Consider the following 24,256-nt stretch of genomic DNA (forward strand, 5'->3'; position numbering starts at 1 on the left):
GGGGGACAAAGACGCATCTAAAATAATGGCAATTTTTGCTAGTGCCCCTGTGGGTCTCTGATGGTTTGTTAGTGTTAAATTAAACCCTTCATGTTTTTACCTGGAGTCTGTAACAGTCAGATTGTTTCACAGTGACTCAGTAGAGAGCCAAGTTTGGTAAAGAGCTGTTTCACCGTTACCCATTTCTAACAACCAGTGATTAGGCTGCCACTCATACTTGCAGTCAGTGATGTATTTAGGACTGCCAGAAGGCCTAGAGCAATTTCTTTTTCTTCGGAATTGGTCAAACCTTCTGGAAATATAAGGGTGGTTGGGTGATCCCTCTGTCACTTTGTAATTATACAGATAGCTAATCAGCACTCAGATAATCATTAGGCCTTCTCTTGATGCCCTAACCAATAGGAGAGCTTGCTTAGCTATATCTACCTAGAGACCCCAGAGAAGAACAATTCCTTATTGGCCAGTTTGCCACTGGTTGCTTCAAGAATTTTAACCCCTTTGTTACCATCCAAAACTTAATAATGGACCAAATGTAGCACTGTAATACAATCAGGATCCTATCAGATAAAAAGTAACTCAAAATTGCAATTAAAGTTACATATTTTTATTCTTGGGAGAGACTGAGAGGCTTACCAGCAATAGTTCTGAACTTCAGTACACCGTTTCTTTTTTTAATTTTTCGATACATATTGAAATCATTACACTCTTAGTATGGACTGCTCTGTTTTAGCACAAACTCTTACTGGCTGCCAATTTTCTCTATACTGAGGCATGAGAGGTCATTTTGGACTAGATTCCAATTCAGCAGATTAAGTTCAGTGTTATTTGTACTGTGCTTTTATTTGTATAGTGAGGGCAACTCTTCAGATGTGGGAGGTTGTCCTGTTAATGCCTCCACTGTTTACTACGCTATCTGTGGAGACCTTTGTGTTTTCTCCTGTGTGTATGTGTGTGCGCTCTGAACGCAGAGGGGCACCGCCCTTGTACTGTGTGATTGTACCTGTCTGTGTTGGTGTGTGTCAACTGCGGTCACGCCTTTGTCACACCTCTAATTGTGTTTGATTAGGCTACAATGTCCAGAGTTATGAGCAGAGTAGTTTTTAACCAGAGCCTCAGGGCATCTAAACATTTGCTCGTATAATTTCAAAAAAGTGTGTACTATTCTAGACAGACAGTCAGTTCAGAGGCGGATCAGTCATTGAGGACAGAGGAATGGGTTTTGTAGTGTTTTGCTGTAAAGGGAAACAGCCCTGTTACACTTTAGCAATTGCAGTCATGTGCCAAAGTTCGGTCAAATGACGATTTCTTGATAATCCAGGTGAAAATTATCCAGTTAACACACCCTCATGTCTACTCATTTTAATGTGCTATTACTCTTTATTTTCCCTGAGGAGAAATAAAACATAACATTGTGTTATTTAATTTTTTTCCAGTATGTTAAACTCAGCAAGTAAATAGAAATTGTGCACTAAATCTCGTTTCCTGCAGAGCATGGGTTCTTAACCTTTTTCACAGTGGGATTTTTAGGTTTTAAGATATATTCGGACTCTCTTTTTGCCTAAAACAAACACAAGCTAGCACCTGTTTCATTCCCAAATGCAGAAGCCACTGATAAGTCTGAGCACTGCAGCCTACCACCAAACGTTTAGGGGTTATTGTGGTACACCTTACTTTTACGATTGCGCCTTAACATGGTCCAAGTATCTTGTCCAAATTAGGTATGCGTTAAAAATAGTTCAATTTTCTTGGGTTTACATTTACCCTGTCAAATGGTAAATTCATTTTATGGCAGCAACCTTCTATTGACTCGGAGATGAGTGTGAATGACAAAAGCCTAAGGGTGAATACCAAACCAAACTAAGATAAGAGGGCCCATCTCTTACTGACCTCACGTTTTGGAAGTATGAGTTTGATGTAGTATGTAAACACTGTTAAAGTTTCAAAGCGTACTTTCCCTCCTCAGCCCATGTATGGAAACTAAGCTGGAATAAACAGCCCACTTTGAATTCAGTTTTCATGATGTCATACAAGCTCCGGCCATTTACATAGAGTTTCAGCCCTGACTGCTTTTTGAATGCACAATACAGGACAGCCAATCAGAATGTTCAGAACATCATTTAAGTCTTGTTTTTAAAGGCATAGTAGCAAACACAGCCTGGAATAAAGTAAGGTTGGAAAATGGTCATTTAAAAAAAAAAAGACTGCTTTTGCTACATAAACCACACAAATGTCATAAGATCCTCTCATGGGGAAAAACAGGTTATGGGCCCTTCAAAACGGCTGAATATGCCATGTGTATATGATCCTATATAACATCCATAAGGTCCATAAAGGAAAAAGAGTAAGACAGTCTTGGGAATAAAACAATAACCTCTTTTATTTCGTGTCATTTGACTTGGCCAATAGTTAACTAAACTCCAGAAAGTCCCAGGTTTCTGTTTGACCTGCCTGCTTGAGCATCAGTGGCATATTTCAAACTGTTTTCCTGTAACCTTATTGGCTGTAGCCGGCGTGCCTGCTTGCCAGCTTGCCAATCAGCTGCCAGAACTCAGCAAAAGTCAGTTCGCCGTCATTGTTCTCGTCCAATGAGCCCATGAGACGGTCAATCACAGCTGGATCAGTGGCGTTCTGCAGGCAATCAGACAAGATAGAAAGGCATTCATGTACAGTTTGAAACTGACCAACAAAGAGTTACAACAGCAGCGTCATCGAGCGGCGACTTGAGGTAATACACATTCTTTTCTGCTGACTTATTACACAGAGTTCCTGTAGGCCACAGAGCAAAAACTGAAGCCTCTTTCCTTCCTGATCTCCTCCACTGGTCTGTGAGAATTGCTGGAAAATGCAGAATCCAACTCTAAAAGCACTAATTACTCTGCACAAGCACCAATCCGTGAAAGCTTTGTAGGGAATTTGCCTTTCCAAAGATCTGGTACGTATTATACTCATCACTATTAACTGTAGACAATAAGGAAACAACATCTCCATAAACACTAGCACTGAAACCAGCAACGTCTCAGACTTTTTTGTTGCAGTATTTGTTTTCATGTTAGCAAAAGAAAACTACACAAGACAGTACTAGACAACATGAGCACAGAATGCAAGGAGCATTAGCAAGTAGGACAGGAGCTTCTGACCTTGACAAGGTTTGGTAGCTGTGTCGCCACGAGGTTCTGGAATTCGTCTTTGCTGAGGGTGTGTAAAGAACCATCTTTGCCAGCGTAAGCCTTGAACTGGCTGACCAGCACATTAATTGCAGACTCCATGGTGAAAGCGCCGGCGGATTTTGAATGGACTAGAAAGACAGCAAAGACAAAATAGTGTAACTGTTAATCACTTCGACAGTGCACAAATGTAATGGCAGTTTTCTTTGCAGAATGAATAGAATTGAGGGGCCCATATTACGTAAAATGGAGTTTTCCTTCCTCTTTACATAAGTGCTTACGTACTACATTCAAAAACATACCATTCACTCCCCAATCCATACCGCAAAAAATGTCTTTTGAATTCACTGCTTATATGAAGCCATGAAAACCAAAACATTTCTCTGTCAATAGTTTAGCCCCGCCCACTCAGGTGAAGTTATAAGGAGTCTTTCAGCTCTGACTGCTTTTAGAATGAGGTGCAGAACAAGGTGGCCAATCAGAAGTAAGTGACATTATTAACCTTAAAGGCATAGTAACAAAAAAACAAAACAAAACAAACAAAAAAAAAAACATCCTGGTTCATTCTAAGCTGTAGGGAGAGATTGAAAAGAAGTAAAAATGAATCAGGCGCAGTTATGTTTTTGGTACATAAACCCACACAAATGTGGACAAAAATGATAAAAATAGAAAAATGTCCGATATGGGCCATTCAAATGTATTAACACTGAAATAGAATTGCTAAATGCTAAAGAAAAATGTTTGAAACCACTTTCTGGAGGTCTTGAAAAAGTTCATTAAGTAACTTAAGTACATTACATTAAAAAGTACATTAAGTAAACAATCTCAGGAGAGAACATACTTCTGTTTATTGGCTGAATTTTACATACTGTGTGAGGGGGGGGCATAAAATGTAGCCTACGTAAAATTATAGCATCCCCCCCCCCAAATTTGTTAAACCTCAGAAAATAAGTACTAATTGTGCACTAGAAGTTATAGAAAAGTGCTCACTCAAACATGCACTCTCACCAGGGGTGTTCAAATTTGAAACAAAGCGATTTGAAACAAAATTTCGTTCTGTGAAACAAGCACAAAACAAGCAAGAAATTAGTCTTCTTAGAAATAGTGAAAGTTACTGTACCTGAGCGCTGTTGCAGTATACGAAGCATGAAGACGTGTTCCATCTCTTTACCTCCTCCTCTTTTATTCTCTTCACCCTAAAGCACAGCTCAGCGGAAAACTACATTTTTCCCAAGCCAAACCCCCTCCTCCCCATGGCTCCTGCCAGGATGCTCTTATCTGCATTATAAATCTTTCCACTGCACATAATGCGACACATAAACATGGAATCTGCAAACATACTGAAGTAAAACATGTTTTATAAGCAAATACTATAAGTGAAACATAAGGTATTCTGATTGTAGTTGAAGTTAATGGTAAATGCAGCGTTATTATCTCAGCATCCAGTGTCTGAATAAAGGCCTCAGGCTTGATTAGTCTGCAACTTTCAGCCAGGTTGTTGACAGGGTTGTCATAGTGTTGAGAGTTTAAACACTAGTCATCTATTAAATGCACAAACCTCCTCCAACAGCAGGACTAAACATCCCCTTAACTTGGGAAATGTCAACTGGGTCACTGTACTTTTCCTTTTATACGGTACTGTATTAACTATACTTAACCACTCTAGATCATTTTACTCTCAGCAAGTTGCCATATTAAGTAACTCAAGAAATAATAGTGTATTCAGAGTAATAAATGGTGATGCATCACAATTTTTATTGACATTCAAAAAGTATTTTCAGTTATTGTCTGAATCCGGTCCAGCCATTGAATTAAATTCCTTTTTGACATGAAAGCTTTACATAGGATTTTGTTCTCGTATACGAGTCTTAAATACATCGTCTTAAATTCCATAATCAGACCCAAATGAACTTGGCTTAATTCAATTATTATTATTTTTGTATTTACAAATTGGCCTAGAAAAAGCCTAACTCATATGTGTTCCATAGAAGTGTAAAAAGAGACTGAAAAACAAGAAATTCTGTCAGTGATTTAATACAATGGCTGTTTCCCTCAAGCAGGAAGGGAATATTATATATATATATATATATTAATTAAAGGGGAACTCCCCCCCCCCCCAATTCTACCAAATTATCTTATTCAATCATATTTATTTCTTTCATTGTTAAGATGTAAATAGTCATTCAGTTGAGGAGAAATGCTCCGTTCTAGAGAAAGTTGCAGGGTCAGAACTGTTTGCAGTGGTGGTTATAGAAATCTTCCTCTAAAAGTCATGTAAAACAGAAAATTATGACTTCAAATTATTATGAATGCACTGCCTGATGGAATTGTTTTATGTTTTTCATGTTTGATATATATATTTATGTTGTAAGGGCACATGCAGGTAAGGTAAAACAGTCCCCAAAACACTTCACTCCATTTTACCATTGATAACATTACATATAGGAACATTATGTATGATCACTGGTGGTTCTATATAGTGAATAAAATGGCCATGTTTATGTTGTTAATATTCCAACCCCTGATTTCTATCACCACCTCTGAAAAGAAAGCCAAGCTGTGCCATTTCACACCAGACCTCTCTGGATGACAATGACTGAAATATGCAGAAATGTTGAAAAATTGGTGGATTTTCCCATCAATAAATAGAAATATAATGTAACAATTTGACTAACAGAATTTCATCCAGACAAATAAAGGCACATTATCAAACAAAGATTTTCCATTAAAAAAAATCTGTTCAAATTACTTCAGTACCTTACAATTCACAAAGACTGCTCTATGAATGTGAATTTGGATAAAACTGTGCACAGCAGTAGGTAGTTTAATCTTTTGATATGCAGACATTTGAAAACTGATGAAACTGGTACCATGTTCCCCTGCTAATAACCTTTTCGCAGATTTCAGCACATTACACAAATCAGTACCGTCAGTTTTCCTCATAAGTAAAAATAAAAACGATCTGAATAAAGTGGTCATACCTACACAGGGCAGGAACAGGAAGTGACACTCAACTGGTCAGCAATATAATGGTGAGTATTAACAGGCACAGGTTGTCCAAACCAGCAGGGACAAACGGATACATTTCCAGGTTTTACTTCTCACATTATGGGCCAAGGCCAAACTAAAAACTATTCAATAGAGGGACCAAAGGATCCCTTCTTTTTTTTAAAAAATGAACTGATTTTAACTTGACACTAAAAAGCAACAAAAAAGTAACTGATCCTTTACACAGCAAGCAAGGGGATTGGCATCGAAGAATAGAGGTAGCACGGGACAGGACACCCAACAAACAGATGGAACTTCACAAAAGGACAAGACTCCAGAAAGACACTCTTTGCACTAACTACAGTTAGAGTCCACACAGCCTGGGGAAAATGGCCAATGTCTGGAGAGAGCCTCTCTCAGGCGTTTCGTTTTGGTGGGTTATTATTTTTTCCTTCATATGGCTCATTTCATATTGTAGCTTTGCTGCTTTATGCAGCAAATTTCCACAAGGCCTCCTTCTCAAACTGCTCCATTTCCTCCTCCAATGCTTCATTGTCGCCGCTATGCTGCTTGTCTTTCAAAGCATCTGCCAGGTCCTCCAGTATGTCTGCCACATCTTCAGCAAACTCGCTAAAGAGCATGCTGTTGTGGCTGAAGATGCCACCATGGAAGAACTGGGCAACGAGACGACGCAGAGCTTCCAGGTTCTCCTCAGCAACACCACCCAATTTGCTCAGATAGATTTCCAGGAGGGCCTGAAAGTCTGACAGCTTGACAGGAGTGAATCCCTCTGCATCAGCACAGTCTGCAACACCACGGCACCGTTCAGGAGGGTTCTGGTTCCTCCTGAGTTTCTCCTCTTGGTGTTTCCAGAAGTCCACTGGCTCACGCTGTTGATGCTGCTTTTTATGATGATGATTATGCTGCTGGTGGTGAGACTTGGTCTCCCAAGGCCTTTCTTGCTTTCTTCGTTCTCGCTCCAGCTTCCTCTCATCTTTTTTATGGTCCCACTCCTCACGGTACTTCACGAAGTGCTCTTTGTGTTTTGAGCCACCATCATACTTGTCTTTGCCAAGCTTCCACTTTTTCTCAGTCTCCTCCATCTTCCACTGGTTTCTCTTCTTGTCACCCCACTCCTTCTTCCCCTCTTTGTGCTCCTTGTGCTTTCTCTTCCATTCATCTCTCTTGCCCAAGTAGTCCACCTGTTCCGAGAGCCTCTGCTGCATCTCAACCAAACTCTCCCTCAAGCCCTTCTTGTGCCAGCCTGGTTTCTTTATCCCTTCCAGTCTCTTTCTGCTCTCTTCCAATAGAGTTTTTTGTCTTTTTAGTTCCTGTTGCTTATCCCACCATCTATCAGGTCCTGTAGATCCTTGAATATCTCTGGGAACACCAGGTGAAGAAGAAATGGAGCTCTGGGATGTTTCAGAGGATTCCTCAGCTAAAGAGACAAAAAGTGATATTATTTAGGTTTTTAGATCCAATGGTAATTATAATAAGACTAATTATTCAAACTAAATAGCACAACAGCTTATTTCCTTCTTGTTTCTATGAACAGTCCTTAACAGGTGGTAATGGTGGAGTGTATTCCAGTATGATGTTTTATAATATGAATTATATGAATTCTTTTATAATATGTTGGGGGTGTGCCAAGTGCATGATACAACACCAAGACATTCAGTTTTTGCCGCATTCACACAGATTATACTTCACTTATATTTTCACTCTTTTGTGTCGATTTGTTGGACAAACAGACATAACCATCGACATAACTATTGAGCACAACGAAGAACAAATCAGCTTGTAAAAAACGTCCAGTGAAGATTTACATTTAATGTGATGCACTAAATTTAGCAAGCCTGGAATTGTGAGCTGCCTTTATTAGATACAGCAAACAGTGAAATATTATTTTAGACAGTAACAACAAACATGAGGAGAGGCTGTAGGAGGGAATTGGTTCTACACAAAAGGAACTGAAGAAGCTATTAGAGTACATCGTAGTAGGGGAATGCATTTACACAAGACACACCACAATATCTGGCACGGGGCTAATTTTCAAGGCTTGGTGCAGAAGCAGGCAGCCAGTGTGGGTGAGGTGGGACAACACATGTGCAGAGGAACCTGTGAGTGAACCTCCTACATAAAATGATCACTTAACAATCAGCATATTAAAAAAATCTGCAAAATACCAAAAGAGAATAAATTAATTCTAAACAGATGTTTAAACAACATGTGAATTGCTTTATCGTAGGCTACAGAAACGGTGGAGCCTTTAGACAGTCAGACAGCCACAGCCGAGGAAGGTGCTCTTAAAAAGGTGAATACAAAACAATAAAGCTGATTAAATGCAGGGCTGACATGTGGCAGTCACTTTGATTTGTGAGTAATGCAGATGGAAAACAGCCAGCAACTGCAGGATGAAGCGGGGGAAAAAAGTGTAGGGTGCACGCTGGAGTAGGACAAACAAGCTCTTTATGGGAGTGGGATGAAATCTTGCCAGAGTGGGACGAAAAACTGAAGGGATTATAAAAATTGCTGTTAAAACTGTGATATAAAAACTGAGCTCATACTGCATGCCCCTATCAGGTGGTTTATAAAACTCTTATTACCGCTGACAAATCTTATGTAGTCAAATTTGTCTAGAGAATTCAGTCCTTCCCTTTCACGACCAAAGGTAAGAATTACAGATCTACAAGGGCATGAAATCGAGGCCTGAACCTGACCCATACCCGTGACTTTAAGCCCAACTGGTACAGCTAAATTTGAAACCTGAGCCCGGTCTGAGCCCGCTCACACTGCTGCTGAACGCCTGCATCCACAGTCAGTGTGTTGCTGAAGAAGTGGTGTGCTAGTCGTCATGCTATCACAGCTCAAAACACTATTACCAGTGTGCTTTTAATCTGATGTAATGACTAGGTCATAATGTTTCCACAACAAAGGTCATAATGTTTTCACAACGAAGATGTCCCTGACTCATTTGGAATTTTAAACAGTTCCCCTTTAGTAAGCTCTCTTTTAATTTTGAACAATAAGGAAGAGCGTTAGCTAGGCTTTGAGAGAAAGAGGCATAATCCTTCATATAAAAACAAATCTACTACATGAAAAAATTATATTCAAACAAATCTGGAGCTTGATGTACGTGAAAAAGACCTGTGGATAGAATCTTTTTCAGTTAAAGGTCTGGTTTGGTAGCTGGAAACAGTTCAGAAATGTATGAGCAGAACTTGTTAGACTGAACAACTGTCACCAAAACATTATGTGCAAATGAGTGTTCTGCATTTTGCATTTAGGGAAGAATCGTTTTTCAAAGCAATACTGATAAACGAGGGCCTGGTTCTCTAAAACACTGGCCTGTCTTTCAATATAAAAAATTTTGCCAACTGATAGTGATCAACAACCCCCCCTTCAACTTTTTAGTCCATTACATTCAACTCCTTACCGCTCTAAAAATCAGGCATGCAAATTCATGAGACATGAAAAAGGTGACAAACTCAGTAACCAACCGAGCACCCCTACCACCGCCACCCTCCACTATAAGCCCCACTGTAAGAGGTCTGGAGCCAGCTTCCACCTGAAGAAAATTTGAATGAAATCTAAGCACTCTTGTGTACTCTGACAATACAACACAAGAGAATCTAATTCTCTACTTCATGTAAAAAGGGCTTTCGATTTATTTATTAAAAATGTGTGTCCTACCACATCAGGGACAGAAAGTCAGTATAAAATCTGGCACACATTATCTTTTAAAACCCCTAGAGAACAATCATTATAAACTCTTCACTTCATGCTTCAAATATATCAAACGAGGCAGAACGCCTTCAATTTGAAATGTGTTTCAAACAGCATCTTTGACAAACTGCTTGAATCTGACGATTTCAGAGAACGTCTGGCTTGTAGCCAAACCAACAAGTCACATCAAGGACACCTGTCCCCAACAAAAATAATGACACAGCTAAAACAAAGAAGGGTAATATAATCATTAAACTAGATAAGCTCTTATAAATTATTACAACACTTTCAAACATCACTCAAACGAAGGTACATGAGTGGGTCACAAGCTAGATTGATGATCAAAGTCTTAGAAGTCGTTCGGCTGCATTAGCCAAATGGTTGAAAAGGCTATAATGATATAGCGCCATAAAAGTTGGAAAACTAAAACGTACAGATGCCTAAGGGACATTACTCCAGACATATAAAGCTTGAGGTCAGGGACTCATATGACCGTTTCCATTAATATCTAGAAATTGTCTGATATTGAGCAACAGGAATGCTGGCTTCAGCATTAAGTAGGAAGATATGAATATTGTGGATGTTCATATTTTCCCAATCTAATGCACAGCTGCTTGAACTGGAATTTGGGAACTGTTATATTCTAGGTATCTAATAAGTAATCTCAGAAGCCATCAGTAAAACAATCCAATAAACACTCATTTCCATTTTTTTTGTTTTGTATTTTTTACATTATTTTACATTTGTTATTTTTAAAAAATTGAAGAATAGAAGACGCACCGTTACTTTAATTCTGATGCACAAGAGAAGAAAAGCTTCATTAGCACTAGCATTATATGCTCATATTTCTGCTACTTATGTTTGTTTTTCCATCTACAGTCATTGGTCAAAGAACATGTTTTGTTAATTTTATGAAAATAAGTTAACATCCTCTACAGTGAACAAGCATAAAATTAGCATTTATTATTACACTACTGCACTCGATTTATACGCTTGAGTTCAACATATTAGAAAAGTAAATACTGGTAAAAGTGCATTAAAACGTGTACTACTGTGTTCTCTGCTGAGCATATATTAACTCAGTTTCCAAGCTTTTGCATACAACTGTATCTTCCCTCCTTTTTTATACTTTGTCAATTTAGTATTCATATACTAAACTAAAAAGGACGCAAGTGACTTTGTGAAGTAACTTATTAGGTGTAGAAAGAGTTACTGTTATATAATTAAGTTTCATACTTTGGAAAACTGTTTCAGCACATTTTGTAACTGCTGAACATGTTACTGTCTGATTCAACTAAGATTGTTTTCCCCTTTGTAATCTATAACAGGAGGTCAGAAAATGAAAAGCAGACTTCATAACAGACCTATCTGGTTGCGGCAGGCTTATAAGACTTCCTGATTCTTCTAACCAAGCATCTAGACTACTCCGTTTTCTGCATATACAGTCCTATTTTTATGGCACAGTAGTCAGAGTACATTTTATTGCAATCAGACTTGTCAAAAAAGGCTAGATTTTAAAGAGTGCAGATATAAATTTGTTTTGCTGCCCTACGTTACACCATTCCTTGTCCCATTCCATTGTTATACTTCTTTCTTCTTCTCAAAGAAGCCTCACTAAAGTAGAAGAACTGGTCACCTTGGTGACATGACTAGCTAGATGCATGAAAATGGTCAAACTACCCAAAACCTGCATTCTGAAATAATAGGGACCTTTTTTCAACGATTTCGTAACAGGAAATGGGGAAAATGGGGACGGGAAAGTTCAGGCAGGTGTATAACAGAATTTTGCCAGCAGTCTGGATTGTCTTCAGCAGTCACTTCTACTTGCCACCACAGCTTAAAAATCTATGTGGTTAATGCCTATGCGGATGATGAACCATTAAAATGCCTACATGCACACTCCAACCAATGTTAATTTGACATCTAGAGCTTGGGATACGTCATCACACAATGTCTTATGGGTGATCCTCCATTTCATCAGGGTTAGTCAGTCATCTAGGCTGATCAATCAATAGTCAAATCTTCCTTTCCTATCTGCATTCCTTGCTTTTACCTGGTCTATAGCCCTTAGGGTTGACTAAATACACTGGCAGAAGTGACTAGCATGGGAGTTTTCAATTCTGTGGATGCAGCTACGTAGCATGTAAGAAGCATCAGAATAGTAGTGCAGACATCAAACTCAAGCTCTTTCCATAATATAATGAGATTTAACAGAATAAAGTCTTTAATATCAGTTGGTGACATGTTTTTATCAGCGAACTAACATGATTAACTGGGTGAAATACGCCACTAACAGAGGGAAATCTTCCAGGAGCTGAGTGAAATCTTCTAGTGGTTGAGTAAAATATGCCTGTAGCCAAGTGAAAAATGTCAGTGGTGGAGTGAAATATGCCAGTAACCACGTGAAATCTTCCAGGGGCTGTGTGAAATGTCAGTAACACCATGAAACTTCTGCTCATCTCATGCGCTAATCGTATAGATGTAATGGAATAAAACATTCCACTTCAGTCTGTGACGATCATGTTCTTCTTCAGATGACTAACTTCACAAGCTTGCTGTGTTCCATCTAAAGGGTATAAGGTGAACCAATATGATAAGAGTAGTGACATTAGCTGAGGTGAATTAACACTTAATGAATCTGTTTATCTTAAAGACCTCAGGGTGACTTTTTGGTGTAAGCTTCAAGCAACAACGGTGAGTGAAATATGTTAGTATCGGAGTAAAATATGCTAGTAATTGAGTGAAATCTGCCAGTGGCCGAGTGAAATCGGCTAGTAATGAGTAATGAAATCTTTTGGTTGGTGGAGTGAAAAATGCCAGTAACAGCATTAAATACACCATTAACAGAGTGAAATGCCAGTGGCTGTGTGAAAAATATCAGTAAAGGAGTAAAATATTTCAGTAACAGGGTGAAATATTGCTGGTAGCTCTACGAAATGTAAGTAAATGAGTGAAATATGCCAGTAACAGACTCAAATCTTCCAGCGGTTGGGGCTGGGCAATAAAACAATAATGATAATTATTGCGATATAACTTTCCTCAACAGAACTGTAATAAAGGTTTGATCAATTTTCAATATTCTCATACTTCTATGTTCTAGTGACAGCCCTGGTGGCATTTTCTACTGCAAGGAAAGCAACACAACAAGAGAGGACACACAATAGGACTAGAATAGAGGGGGGGGGGGTGGCATCTGAAACGTGGAGTTATAAATTCCCTGTTTGAGTGGAGCGACCAGCGATCTGCTCTCTTGTGACCAAGTGCGAGTGTTGAGATCAGCTGCGTAACTGTACTGTCCTACAGTGAACTCACCTCTTTCCTAACATCCTAACCAGCTTTAGTAGCATTAAACCACGTCTGCTCCACACAACTCCAACGCTGTTACAGCCCTCAGAAAGTCATATTTTAGTATTAGTGCATTCCTGATCAACAAAAGTGAAAGAATGAAGGGGTTTCATGCAAGTTACAGCCCTGATTTAAAGGAAAGTTAACTGAAGAAGTTGTGAGGCATTGGAGAGCGGGAGAACACTAGCTTAACGCTGTATGTATCGATATCGAACAATATGAATTTTGTTTATTGTGATAAATTTTGGCCATAGTGCCCAGCAGTACCAGTAGCTGAGTAAAATATGCCAGTGGCTGGTTTGTGATATCCTTTTGTAAACTGTACATGGGCTTTGAGTGAGTTGAAAACTTCTCAAAAGCATACACCCTTAGGCCACAGCAGCTAGGAAAAAGGTCTTGGAATGAAAGAGGAGGTAGCATATCCAGATCATTACTCTGCTCTTTGCTTGAGAGTTTGTATAGATCCACACAGTTAATAACACTCATTTTAACCATCTTGTGATCTTTGTCATTCCTCTGGCATTTGTTTAAGACGTCCTTCCTATTTGATTTACCTCTAAACCTGACAAATCTTAAAAAAAAACCAAAAAAAAAAACCAATAAAACAGGAATCTCTTTTTGCTCCCACGGTGTATGTGAATATTTGTGGTATGTAAACAAAAAACAAATCCTGCCAATATGGCAGAACTATTCCATAATGCAGCATGACATGATATTCATCCCCTAGACCTACTGCAGCTATGTAATACGTTTATATCATGATAGATGGCACAAGACACAAATTGCTAAAATTTGTTAAAACAAACAAGCTAAAACTGATAAAGTGAATTGCTAAGACAAAGTTGATTGCAATGACTCCAAAATAACAAACAAGGCTATTCTTGGCCTATCATACATTCTACTGAATTACTTTAGAAGACTGGTATAGGCCTCCAGCTTCATCCAGTGTATCCAAACCTATAAGAACCCTTGGCCTGGTCTCATGTCAAAAACTATTATTACTTTCAAACAGCTCAGACGAAAAGAGAGGGGAAAAAAACAGAAGAACATTACGTTTTTACGCTCACATTAGTAATTCATACCTGTGAGTTGGGCGAGTTCACCGATCCTGGCTTTAAGTGCCTCTAGTTCTTCTTTTAGAGCCGGCAACGTAGATAGTTCTTCTTTCATTTTAGCATTTTCTTTGTCAGTAATTCCTTTATCTGCAGCCATCTTCAGTGCCCTGTCCAACTCTTCCTTTTGGGACTGGGAAAAAGATTGCACAGTCTACTTTTAATGGTAGGCTACCAGTAACATCCATGTATGACACATTCAAAAGTACCACAATAAATAAGCTCAATAAAAACCTGGAGGACAGAACAAAATGAAAGAAAGTGTGACGCTTAAAGCAATGGTCAAAAATCAAAGGTAAACAATCTTTGACTTACCCCAAATGTAGTCTATCAGCCAACACAAGTTAGAGATCCAAATTTTGCTTCTTTAATTCAAAACTAGAGCAAGGAGTCTAGCATGGCTATCGAACACTAGAACTCAGTAGTTACGTAAATAACCAAAATTCTTTCTGTAAAAATGCATTAACAAAGCTCCCTTTAACCTGCTCAAGCATCCATGTCTTCGTTAGGGTTGCACAGATTTGTCAATGTAATTTACGGCACAATATGACCTACAGTGAACTACTTTAGACAAAAGGGTCTCTGGAGTAGCAGTGCTGATCTAGGGTCAGCATTTGTGACAATGACAATCAAAAATACAAATGAATGTGACCCAAATCAGTCCTGCTTTTTCAATGCCAGCCTGGTGGTGTCTGAAATGGCTGCCAGTAGCAGTGAAGTTTAGTTAATTTCTCTAGTTATGCGTCATATAGAGCACATATATTGTGCTCTATATGACGCATAACATATACTGTGCTCTAAAAACATCAGCAGGTATGCACAACCTTAAGAAAGACCAGGATGTGGTTTGAGCAGATTGAGAGGAGTTTTAGGGATGTTCAGGTAACATTAGCCTCATAGCTGCAGTTCTAAAGTAAAAAAGCAAAATCTGAAGCAAAATCTGTTGTGGCTGACTGAGCACATCTGGGGTGAGGGGCAAATTGGGTGAATTGGATTTGAGGGATGGACTATCCCTTTAATAACATTTACTGTACCTCTTTTTGTTTACAGACTAGGTCTAGAGGTGCCTAATGAAGTATTCACTAGAGAGAAAGCCCTAAAAAACACTCTGAAAAAAGACTTCCAAAGACAGAATCTATATAATGCCATTTCCAGCAAGTTTGGCCAGAGTTTGTCCATCATCATGTTTTCAGCAGAGCTAAAACTTACTGAGCTACAGTTGTTCACTACTAAATTCCAAATCCTTTTCCAAATCTCTTTCTACACAGTTTCTAAGACATAAGTGGCAGGGAATGGGCAACATTTTGTTCGACCAAATTTAAAGGGGAAAAAAAGAACTGATAAAAAGTGAGCCTAACATAAAACCGAACTGTAATGATACCCTCACCAGTATTTGTGCCTCCAGTATGGAAATCTGTTTGTTTTCTTGAGCAAGTTTCTCAAGAAGTTCCTAGAATAGAAAAGAGATTTAGATAAATGATTAGATAAAACTAAGTTTTTTTTTTGACTACACTGGTTCTACTGGATCACACAGAACAACTTCAGAATGTCCAAATTACAATGTTTTAAGGTAATGCTAATGTGAAAATATATAAAGATAAAATATGTATAAAGCAGCCAACCTGGTCACTTAGCTCAGAGCCATCAAAATCTTCACAGGGAGGATAAACAAAGAGAAAGACAGACCGAAAGAGAGAGAAATAAAGAAGAAATCAATGGAAGCAAAAACACAAAATTCAACTGTGCAGCCTCACATGCTGCAGGGGTGCATTTAAAAAAACAATAACTGCCACAGCATTTCAGTGCAATTCTACTTCCATTTACACAGTGTAGCACATACCTGAAAAACAGACACTCTCTAAGATTTAAATCTCTATTAACCATGCAGTTTAAAAACTGTTCTGAAACATTCTTAGAAAATAACTTCAGTTATGTATACGGTTAAAATGGCACTACACGTGAATTCATAAGTACACAATGCAGTTTCTCAGTGACTGCTACTGCTGCGATTAAATTACAGTTATTTACAGGTTACAGGTTATGAAGAACGTGAATGCAAGGAGTGACACACTGCTAAATGCAAGGGCAAAGCTGTGAGTAGTGCGTTCTAGGTGGAGTTAGCACACGTGTTGGCAGAAGTAGCCCTCAGCCTGGACTCTAGGTCCAATCTGCTATTTTCCTTCAGCATAGATAAGAGCAACAAATGTAATGGGAAAATCATCCTGAATCAGCACCTGAGGGAGACTCCTACCTACAGGCAATACACAAGCTTATACTGCCCTCTAGCAGCCCCACTTCTGTACCTACCACCAGCCTGGTCAACCGTGATACCTGGAGAAACAACACAATTTAATACAACAACTGAAGCTGGAAGTGAGCTGAAAAAAAGTCTGGAAGTTGACCCTTTGCTAAACAACCTCCTCTAAATATCAACTGCCAATCACATCGTAGCAGCCCGGCCACTTCAGAAAAGCTTTTAGAATTTTACAATTTGTCAAAATGTTGAGAACATATAAAGGATTAAATTCTTCTTTTCCTTTCAAGTCAGTATTTGGTAACACAATATAGTGTAATGTTTTTTTTTTAAAAAGGACATTTTTAAAAACTGTTTAAAAACTTCTAGCTTCTTTATATTTGTGCTTGAAGGCTACAATACATAGCATTGTGGTTTCTCAACAGCCTGACAGTGCTAAAGCAGGGTTGCCCAAACTTTTGCCTTGTAGGGATGGGGGTAGGGGTGGGTGGGCAAAGTGCAATCTTTATGGTGAGCCAAGGGCCACAAAGACAAAACAATATATAATGTATGACATTTTCCAAAAACAGAAACTTTTACTGTCTATTCCTTTTTGAAACTGGATGCATTGCTTCAGAATTTCTCCATTAAGTGCACCAACATTATAGGCACTTTTTTAATGACCCACTGTCCTGGGCCCTGTTCCTCACGTAAACTAATTTAGTCAGCTAGATAACTGAGTTAAGATTGCGCTGATTCTCAAAACCGGTAAGATTTCTCTGTTAGCCACACAAGCCATTGTACATTGTCTGAAAAGTACAAATGGATTGGTCTTCTTTTAGCTTATGTAATCATCTGACTTGAGTCCTGATTTTGTTAAATATCCTCCCGATGAGCAATCTAGACAGACTCATGGATGTAGTCCACCATCTGAAATATTCAAGATAACATACATCCTTAAATTGAACACAGTGTATTGAAATTGAAGCTGAAGTCTGCTTGCTAACCCAAAAATTTGGATTTGTGTGTTTTTAATCAGTCCAGTGTGTTTCTATCATAGCACATATTTAACAGTATTAATTTTAGCTCATAAAGGTTTTTGATAAACAGTGGTACAAATAAATACCAAAATAAATAAATAGATTAGAATAGAATAGAATTAGTACATTGTCTATTCTTGCCATTGAAAACAACAAATTAGTGCTGGGCAATAAGACAATATATATTGTTAACGTGATCAATTATGTCACAATACCATTCTGAGCATATTGTGCACATCACCAGTACTTGAACACTAACCAAGTGTGTGTGTTTCATTATAAAGCGAGCAAAGGTCTAGCCTTGTTTGCCAAATTTAATGCAACAAACTATGGAAAATAATAAAAACCACTGTATTCACAGTTTTGATATTATTTCTTACAGCACGACTGGGTTTTTTTCTCTGTTTCAACTGATCTGAAAAAATAAATATTGTGACATATCGTTTATTGTGAAAATTTGAAGTATCAAAATATTATACTTTTGCTACATCGCCCACATCTACACTAAATGTGCAAAAGTTTGCAGACAACTGCTCTCTCCTTTGATGGATCATCACTGTAAGGATTTGATTACATTTAGCCACAACAGCATTGGTGAGGTCAAGTATTGATGTTGGAAGATTACTTCTGGATCATAAACACCACTCCAACTTATACCAAATTTATTGGATGGGCTCCATCACTCCAAAGAACACAATTCCACTGCTTCACAGCTCAATCCTGGAGGGCTTTCGTTGATGCTTGGCATCAGGCAACGTAACCTTAGCTCATGTGCGGCTGCTCTGGAGAGTCCCATTCTATTTTCAAAGCTTTTCTATGGAGATTGTAATAAGACATACATTCATAGGGAACAGAAAGTACACCTTCCTTCAATTCTATGTTTTTCACTGATGAATAAAAACACAGAATTAGGAGGGTGTACTTCCTTTTTACCCCATGACTACATGTCTTAGTATAATCTCCATAGAAAAATCACTGATACTAGAACGGGACGCTTTGGAACAGCTGCACATGAGCCTAAGGTTACTGTAAGCTGTGTGTGTGCAACTGAACGCCTACATCACCAATGGGTGCACCTTAAAGCAGCTGAATTCACCAATTAAAAAGGGTATCCACATATTTTTGCGCATATAGTGCATTAAGTGTAGAAGCCATTTTGCAGATTGTGAAGCACAGAAAGCTTTGTGACAAACGGAGGGCATCGCTACTGCACAACTTACCCGTGAAGAAAAGGGAGCCAAGGCACAACAGTGCCAGAGCTCCTACGATGAGATGGTTCAGTGAGAAGCCTGACTTCTCTTCTTTTCTTTCTGGCATCCTGAACTCCTCTTCTTCCTCATCTTCCTCATCGGAGCTGTGCCTCTTCACCTCAGTGTGCTGCACATGTCGGAGCCGCAGACCATCGCTCTCTTCTGGAAAATCCATTGAGACTTCTGCACACAGTGTTTCTGGACATGGGAGAGTATAAAGTTGGCAAAAGCAAGGAACAGAGGGAGGGATCAAGGACAAGAAACATGTGTCTGAGCTTTGCTTTCACTCCATACTTTACCTGGCTCCCTCGCCACATCTACCAATTCATCTGGAGGCTCAGGTTCTTCTCTTTGTATTGTGGGCTCCTCCTCTTCCAAGGTAGACATAGCAACAGTTTCTGGGTTAATGCCCACAACTAAAGGACCTTCTGATACAGAGCTAAAATGAGCTTCAGAGGGCAGACTTGGAGATGACCTTTCAGGGTTGAGGCTTTCCTCAGCATGAATATTTACCACAGGGATTGCAGAGGTACGACTAATAGAGATGGAGCTTATGTCTGCAGTAACATCAGGAAGAGGAGAATCAGGAGTCTTTGGGGAGAAGCTTATTCCTGTTGGTTCAGGGACCTGGGTTACCTCAGCTGTAGGTTCACGGGCAGGGGTCACCTCAGCTGTAGGTTCACGGGCAGGGGTCACCTCAGCTGTAGGTTCAGGGGCAGGGGCCACCTCAGCTGTAGGTTCAGGGGCAGGGGCCACCTCAGCTGTAGGTTCAGGGGCAGGGGTCACCTCAGCTATAGTTTCAGGGGTAGGGGTCACCTCAGCTGTAGGTTCAGGGGCAGGGGTCACCTCAGCTGTAGGTTCAGGGGCAATGGTCACCTCAGCTGTAGGTTCAGGGGTAGGGGTCACTCCTGCTATAGGTTCAGGAGCAGGGGTCCCTTCAACTGTAGGTTCAGGAGCAGGGCTTTCTGTGTGAGGAATTACAAATGTGGGCTGAACATCAGGGAAAGGCTCCTCCTCAAGTGCAGGTTCCTCTGAAAGAAAGAGGGAGGACTCTGTAGCAATGCTAAAGGGAACTGCACCAAGAAGGTCATTGTCAGGAGGAGAGCTAGTTATGGTATCATGAATGACAGGGGCACAAATCTCAGGGTCAACTTCATCTGCTGCAGTGCTTGAAGCTGTGACCTCATCAAAGAATTCTGGGGATGTTTCCAGGCAAACCTGTAAATGAGACAACATTTCAGAGTCATGTTTTACGAAGGTCTGCCATCTTTTGGACAAACTGGCAGTTAGAAAGCCTTCAGTGCATTCAGTGCTAAAACTTTGTGTTATGCAGAATAGTGTGTCCTGTATTTGATTTTTTTTTTTTTTTTTTTTTTTGGTTTGCAAGGATTTGGAAGTCTTGGGTTGCCACCCAATACTGATAAAAAAATTTTTTTAAATCCCAAAAAATCTACTTTACGGCAGTTGTAGCTTTTCAAAAGATCCTATGACCTTCAAGACACATGGTTGGAAGCGGGTTTTCCTAGTCTTTTAATTTAAAAAATCTTACTCTAGAGAGCACCGCTGGATGTAGTGATGGTTGGTTTTTAATTTTGGCTGGATTGTCCCCTTAAGATAAAAAGAAAAATTCCTGGCACATACGTTATCTTTCCAGAAACATTCGCTCATCTGCCTTCACATGCATATAAACTTGAGTGACATCTCGTCCTTAATCAATAGGGTTATAACACACAATGTCGGCCAACCCTTTGCAGCTACAACAGCTTCAACTCTTCTGGGAAGGCTTTCCACAAAGTTTAGGAATGAGTTTATGGGAATTTTTGACCATTTTTCCATAAGCGCATTTGTGAGGTCAGATACTGATGCTGGATGAGAAGGCCTGGCTTGCAGTCTTCGCTCTAATTCATCCCAAAGGTGTTCTGTCGGGTTGAGGTCAGGACAAGTTCAGGGCAAGTCAGACAAGTTCTTCCACACAAAACTCTTTATGGACCTGCTTTGTGCACTGGTGTGCATTCATGTTGGAACAGAAGAGGCCATCCCCAAACTGTTCCCACAAAGTTGGAAACATGAAATTGTCCAAAATCTCTGAATCTCTGAAGCTGATCTGAAGGCCACATGAAGTTTGGAGGTCTGTGGTGATTGACTCTGCAGAAAGTTGGTGACCTCTGTGCACTATGCGCCTCAGCATCCGCTGACCCCGCTCTGTCATTTTACGTGGCCGACCACTTCGTGGCTGAGTTGCTGTCGTTCCCAATTGCTTCCACTTTGTTATAATACCACTGACAGTCGACTGTGGAATATTTAGTAGTGAGGAAATTTCACAACTGGACAGCGGTACCACGCTGGAATTCACTGAGCTCCTGAGAGCGACCCATTCTTTCACTAATGTCTGTAGAAGCAGTCTGCAGGCCTAGGGGCTTGGTTTTAATCACCTGTGGCCATGGAACTGATTGGAACACCTTAATTCAATGATCTAGATGGGTGAGTGAATACTATTGGCAATATGGTGTATTTTCTATTTTTAATACCAGATACAGGCTTCCTGTCAGCATCTGTGCCTATTAAGCAACAAAAGTGGCCATCTCTGACTATTAAGGGCCCAGACTGGCCAGGGGGCTCTCCAACAATCTCAGGTTACTGTACCTATCTTGGTAATGGAGCATGTGCCCCACTGCCCCTAAATGACAAACAATTTAACACAATGAAGAGTCCCAGAGAAGAAGAAAAAATTAATTCTTTTACCTAAATCTGTAGTCAATGAAACATTTATAATGATAAAAAGCAACATCTGTCAAAACTGCCACATACAATATAAGTTTAAGTTAGCTGGATATGCAAGAAATACTGCATGGTCAGACAGACTACTTGATGCAGAATGCTGAGAAGCCTGTTATCTGTCATTTCAACTGTAACTCATTAGAACCCCAAACGAGCACTCAATCGTCAGTAAAATACAAATTAGCCAGTTTTAAATATACATGATTTAGATAGTTTGTGGTAGTCATTGTTATTAGTTAGCCTTTAATTTCACAGTAAAACTGCTAGTAAGCTGGGGAGGGTCAAAAAAATTAACCAAAATCTAAAAAGCTAACCAGCTTTGAGCAATTCATTCTTCTGTCTACAAGTATCAACATGTTAGATTCTTGTTTTAAAGTTATTGCCATATCAGATCAAACAGAGATGTGATCGTTCAACCTAAAAAAAGAGATTTCAAATGAAGCAGTGAAACTTTAGATGGTTAACATCAATGGCGATAAGTCTATGTTAACCAGTTATTACTACCTTCCTTAAAACTTAGCTCTTGATAGCTTTTTAAAATGTCTGAATTTCAAAGACCATAAAACACAAGGCTCTAACCTGCTGGCCCTCTTCCGACAAAATGGTCTCCAACGGGGCTTCACTCTCACTTGGCTTCACCTCCAAAGAGCTTCCTGTGGAACAGGAATAGATGTAAAGCTATTATAGGCATATAAAGTGCAAAGCTCTACTGGAGTTTTCCTATCACTAAATTCAACCCCAGTTGATTAGGTGATCTAAGTGGACATGTTTGGACTGAAAAGATAACCTGCAACTTCCTCTGAAAGGCTTGGTGCATCACCAATACTCTCCGTTCCATCATCCACTGGTCCAGCAGTGTCAATGGCAGCCTCCTGAAATAAATGAACCCACTTTGTGAGCATGCAGCACTGAGAAACAACATGGTAACACTTCCTATTGCATATTCCTGTTCCCACTATACCTTGCTATCCAAGTAGTGTTCTTTATTAAGTAATAGTGTAGGGCAAAATATTACAAAGACAATATATCAAATGTTGACTTTTTTTTTTTTTTTTTTTAAACACGCCCATTTTGAATTTGATGCCAACAACAGATTTTACGAAAGAATCACTAGCAATGCAAGAAGGAACACATAATAAAACTGAAAAAGCTACTGACAGGTGGAAAGAGAAATAATGATATCATGATACTGATTCCAGTGGCTGACACCTTGACTTGCTGGTGGAAGTGTTGGTTGTAAGATCACAAAACCAGTGAAACTCTGCATCTGATGGCTGCTGAAACAGCTACTGGACAAAGGGCTTAGTGATTCTCTTGTAAGTGTCTAAGCTGTTTATGTAACCATTCTGCATCACAAAATGCATGTAACTGTACAAATCCACACACCAAACATCACTTTTCTCATCTTACACTGACAACAACTGATCAAGGAGCAAACTGCACAAGATGTCAAGATGTTCAACATGTCTTGATAGACATATCAAGATATCTAACTACACAATATGTCAAGAATACCTTATAAAATACCTTATTATAATGTACCCCAGTTTATACACAGACGTATAGTTCCAATGTGGCTGATAAATAAAAGTTTGTGTTTTTAGTGTAGAATTTGCATTTTAAAAATGTCACAGAAACTTCATTTGTTAACCAGGTGGTGACATTCAACATTCCGCTGTGCTTAGGTTGCAATAAAATACACTTTATGATATTTGGTTGGCTTGTAGCCAACACCAAACGCAATCCTAATGCTCTGGACTGCTGATCAGCAACATAAATCTCAAATGTGAAAAATGTGCAGGATAATCTTTTAAGCTTTTCCTTAAGCTCATCTAAGATGCAGACTTTTTTTTAACATTGTTGTTTTTTCCCCAGTTAGTCATACTAAAAGGGCTCTACTGTTATAAGAAGTACACCCCATGAAAAATTTAGACTTTTTAGCATATTTGGATATACAGACATCCAGTCTTCTTTTAAACAATGTTCACAGATAAAAGTGACATAATTTAACAAGTGAAACCACTTTTGCTGTTTGGAAGATCATCTACTTATAACCATTACCAACTTGGCCAGGCCAGGCCAGGCCAGGCCAGGCCAGGCCAGGCCACCCCAGCAAATGTAGTCCAAGAGCAGGCCATGAGATGCTGAAAGAGGTCTTTAAGAACCCCAAAAATTTACCACTGGATCTGTGAGTAGCTCTTGCCACTGTGGATGTCAAAAAGCATGCCACTACCATTAGAATGACACTGCACAAATTTGACCTACACGGGAAGTGTGCAAGGAGAAAGCATTTGCAGTCTTAAAAAAATAATCAGGGCAAGACTAAAGTTGGGCAGCACGGTGGCTTGGTGGGTAGCGCTGTTGCCTCACAGCAAGGAGGGCCTGGGTTCGATTCCCCGGCTGGGCGACCAGGGTCCTCTCTGTGTGGAGTTTCCTCCGGGTTCTCTGGTTTCCTCCCACAGTCCAAAGACATGCAGTCAGGCCAATTGGAGATGCTAAATTGCCCCTAGGTGTGAGTGTGTGAGTGACTATCTATGTCTGTCTGTCTGCCCTGCGTTGGACTGGCGACCTGTCCGGGGTGTATCCTGCCTTCCGCCCGAAGACTGCTGGGATAGGCTCC

At 39.6% G+C, this 24,256-nt stretch overlaps 2 protein-coding genes across 2 annotated transcripts in view; both read right to left on the reverse strand.

The window, feature by feature from the left end:
- Nucleotides 1–2,352: 2,352 nt before the first annotated feature.
- s100a11 (S100 calcium binding protein A11) lies at nucleotides 2,353–4,521 on the reverse strand. Its single transcript, XM_017708532.2, has 3 exons — nucleotides 4,285–4,521; nucleotides 3,138–3,295; nucleotides 2,353–2,628 (listed from the first exon to the last, which is right to left on the reverse strand). The coding sequence occupies exons 1-3, from the start codon at nucleotides 4,325–4,327 to the stop codon at nucleotides 2,494–2,496; spliced, it is 336 nt and encodes a 111-aa protein (XP_017564021.1). The 5' UTR covers nucleotides 4,328–4,521; the 3' UTR covers nucleotides 2,353–2,493.
- A 374-nt stretch (nucleotides 4,522–4,895) lies between these two features.
- pbxip1a (pre-B-cell leukemia homeobox interacting protein 1a) overlaps nucleotides 4,896–24,256 on the reverse strand; it is a 30,323-nt gene continuing 10,962 nt past the window's right edge. The window contains exons 3-11 of the mRNA XM_017708531.2: nucleotides 22,424–22,508; nucleotides 22,216–22,289; nucleotides 19,158–20,076; nucleotides 18,829–19,056; nucleotides 16,643–16,666; nucleotides 15,958–15,986; nucleotides 15,723–15,785; nucleotides 14,306–14,468; nucleotides 4,896–7,590 (exon numbers count right to left, since the gene is read on the reverse strand). Coding sequence (XP_017564020.2) covers nucleotides 6,641–7,590; nucleotides 14,306–14,468; nucleotides 15,723–15,785; nucleotides 15,958–15,986; nucleotides 16,643–16,666; nucleotides 18,829–19,056; nucleotides 19,158–20,076; nucleotides 22,216–22,289; nucleotides 22,424–22,508 — 2,535 coding nt within the window. The 3' untranslated portion in view covers nucleotides 4,896–6,640. The remainder of the gene's footprint in view (nucleotides 7,591–14,305; nucleotides 14,469–15,722; nucleotides 15,786–15,957; nucleotides 15,987–16,642; nucleotides 16,667–18,828; nucleotides 19,057–19,157; nucleotides 20,077–22,215; nucleotides 22,290–22,423; nucleotides 22,509–24,256) is intronic.

This window comes from Pygocentrus nattereri, chromosome 1 (assembly GCF_015220715.1).
Source record: "Pygocentrus nattereri isolate fPygNat1 chromosome 1, fPygNat1.pri, whole genome shotgun sequence".
NCBI classification, from domain to species: Eukaryota; Metazoa; Chordata; class Actinopteri; order Characiformes; family Serrasalmidae; genus Pygocentrus; species Pygocentrus nattereri.